This window comes from Neopelma chrysocephalum, unplaced genomic scaffold (assembly GCF_003984885.1).
Source record: "Neopelma chrysocephalum unplaced genomic scaffold, ASM398488v2 Primary Assembly neopelma1_96489, whole genome shotgun sequence".
NCBI classification, from domain to species: domain Eukaryota; kingdom Metazoa; phylum Chordata; class Aves; order Passeriformes; family Pipridae; genus Neopelma; species Neopelma chrysocephalum.
In genome coordinates this window covers 29,885-32,808 of record NW_020925135.1, presented here as the reverse complement: position 1 = coordinate 32,808, position 2,924 = coordinate 29,885, and the positions used below count along the sequence as shown (strand labels likewise).

Genomic DNA, 2,924 nt, shown 5'->3' with positions numbered 1-2,924 from the left:
GGTGTTTGGGTTCAGGGATATTTTGGGGTCCCCCAGGTGAGTTTTGGGGTCCCCCAGGTGCGTTTTGGGTCCCACCTTCCCATCCTGGCTCTCGTGGAACGAGTCCACCCGTGGCGCCAAGGTGCACTTGGCCGCCACCAGCCTGGCGGCCTTCCTCCTCAGATCCTGCAGGTCAGGGGGGATTTCAGGGGATTTCGGAAAATGGTGGAAAGGTGAGGGGAAAATGGCAGGAAACGTGAGGGGAAAAGCGGGGGAAAGGTGAGGGGAAAAGGGCGGGAAACGTGAGGGGAAAAGGGCGGGAAACGTGAGGGGAAAAGGGCGGGAAACGTGAGGGGAAAAGGGGGTGAAACGTGAAGGGAAAAGGGGGGGAAATGTGAAGGGAAAATGGTGGGAAAGGTGAGCAGAAAAGGGCAGGAAATGTGAGAGGAAAAGGAGGAAAATGTGAGGAGGAAAACGGAGGGAAATATGAAAAGAAGAAACACCCCCCCAAATCTGAGAGGGGAACCCACCGGCAGCAGGGACTGCACGATGTCGCTGTGGTAGATGAAGCCCGTGTGGGGCAGCACCGACGTGGACGAGAAGCCCGAGAGGGTCCGACGCTGGGCCCCCAGCAGCAGGATGTTACAGGCCGGCAGCTTGGAGAGGGGGGTGAGACCCCCCGCGACCCCTGCAATGAGGGGGGGACCCCCAAAATACAGAGGGGTCCGGGGGGACCCCAAAATCCAGGGGGATCCCAAAAATACACAGGGTGAGGGAAGCGGGACTTTGGAGAGACGGAAAAGGGGGAAGAAAAGGGAAGACCCCAAAAGATGGGGGGGGGGCTTGGAAAGGGGAGGAGACCCCCTGAGACTCCTGGAATGAAGGGGGGACCCCCAAAATACAGAGGGGTCGAGGGGGACCCCAAAATCCAGGGGATCCCAAAAATATAGAGGGTGACGGACGTGGGAGTTTAGAGAGAAGGGGGAAAAGGGAGAAAGATCCCAAAATATGAAGGGACTTGGAGAGGGGATTGAGACCCCTCTGAGACCCTTGGAATGAGGGGGGGACCCCCAAAATACAGAGGGGTTGGGGGGGACCCCTAAATCCAGGGGGGGACCCCAAAAATACACAGGCTGAGGGAAGCGGGAGTTTGGAGAGAAAGAAAAGGGGGCAAGACCCCAAAATATAGGGGGGAGAGACCCCCTGAGACCCTTGGAATGAGGAGGGGACCCCCAAAATACAGAGGGGTCAGGGAGGGGACCCAAAAATCTGGGGGGAAAGGAGGGAGGGACCCTAAAAAACAAAAAGATTGGGGGTAGCAGGAGTTCAGGGAGAGGAAAAGGAGAGGGGTTTGGGGTAATTTTGGCGGGGTTTAGGGTTCTTAAGGGGCAGGTTTTGGGGGGTGGTTTTTGGCGGTCCCAGGGCGGGTTTTGGGGGTCTCACCCATGATTGTGGAGGCCCCGAGGATGAGGGAGAGGTTGGGGGTGATGAAGGACTCGGTGGGTGGGTTTTGGGGTGGTTTTGGGGTGGTTTTTGGGGTCCCTGAGGGGCAGATTTTGGGGTCCCTGAGGGGCAGGTTTTGGGGGTTGTTTTTGGGGGTCCCAGGGAGGGTTTTGGGGGGTGGATTTTGGGGGTCCCAGGACGGGTTCTGGAGGGTCTCACCCATGATCGTGGTGGCCACGGAGGCCTCGAAGATGAGGGAGAGGTTGGGGGCGATGAAGCACTTTGGGGGGGTTTGGGGTCCCTTATGGTTGGTTTTGGGGTGGGTTTTGGGGTCCCTGAGGGGCAGGTTTTGGGGGGTGGATTTTGAGGGTCCCAGGACGGGTTCTGGGGGGTCTCACCCATGATCTTGGTGGCCGTGGAGGCCCCAAGGATGAGGGAGAGGTTGGGGGCGATGAAGGACATCCGGGACTCCACGTACTCGTAGATGCGGAGCTTGGCCCCGCTCAGGGCCAGGGCCATGTCACAGGCGTCCTTGATCCGGCTCAGCTCCTCCTCTGACAGCTGCTGCCTGGGATCGGGGAAAAAAGAGCAGTAAGATTTAGGGGAGACCCCCCCCCGCAACCCACCCTGGGACCCCCAAACCCGCCCGTGCCCCGGGAAAGGCTCCCAAGGGCACAAAATGGTCTCAAAATGGTCCCAAAATGGACCAAGGGGGGCTACAAACATCCCCTAAACAGACCCTAAAAGGAAACAGAACCCCCAAAAAAAACAGGCCCCCCACCCCATGAACCTTTCTTTAGGGACCCTCCCAGCCCCCTCAAAGACCTCCCCAGGGTGGGAAACACGAGGGGAAAAATGGAGGAAAATGCGAGGGGGAAAAGGGTGGGAAATGTGAGGGGAAAGGCAGGAAACGTGAAGGGACAAAATGGTGGGAAAGGTGAGAGGAAAATGATGGGAAATGTGAGGGGAAAAGGGTGGGAAATGTGAAGGGAAAATGGAGGGAAATGTGAGGGGAAAAAGGTGGGAAATGTGAAGGGAAAATGGAGGGAAATGTGAAGGGAAAAGGGCGGGAAAGGTGAGGGGGAAAAGGGGGAGAAACGTGAGGGGAAAATGGTGGGAAAGGTGAGGGGAAAAGGGCAGGAAATGTGAGGGGAAAAGGAGAAAAATGTGAGGAGGAAATGGAGGGAAATATGAAAAGAAGAAACACCTCCCCAAATATTTTGGGGCCCCGCTGACCCCTGGGTGGTGGAAGCCGTCACGCTGACCCCCATGATGGTGGCGTTGGTCAGGATCTGCTGCACGTTCTCGTTATTCTTGCACTTGTCCAGGGAATTCCCCAATTCCTGAAGGAACCCCCAAAATTAGGGGAGGAAAAAAGGGGGGGTGACTCCCCCTAGGGACCCCAAAACCCCCCCCCCCCAGGGACCCCAAAACCCCCAGGGGAACTCAAAGTCACCACAAGGGGACACAGAAATAAAAACCGGCGGGTTTAGCCCCAAAAA

At 57.4% G+C, this 2,924-nt stretch overlaps 1 protein-coding gene across 1 annotated transcript in view; it reads right to left on the bottom strand.

Annotated features, from left to right (window-relative positions):
- Window positions 1–61: 61 nt before the first annotated feature.
- The window catches only part of LOC113981349 (U4/U6 small nuclear ribonucleoprotein Prp31-like), a gene marked incomplete at its 3' end in the record, with an annotated part of 3,112 nt that continues 249 nt past the window's right edge, over window positions 62–2,924 (bottom strand). Inside the window, exons 2-5 of the mRNA XM_027708697.1 lie at window positions 2,659–2,765; window positions 1,821–1,990; window positions 510–667; window positions 62–165 (exon numbers count right to left, since the gene is read on the bottom strand). Of these exons, the coding sequence (XP_027564498.1) occupies window positions 62–165; window positions 510–667; window positions 1,821–1,990; window positions 2,659–2,765 (539 nt within the window). The remainder of the gene's footprint in view (window positions 166–509; window positions 668–1,820; window positions 1,991–2,658; window positions 2,766–2,924) is intronic.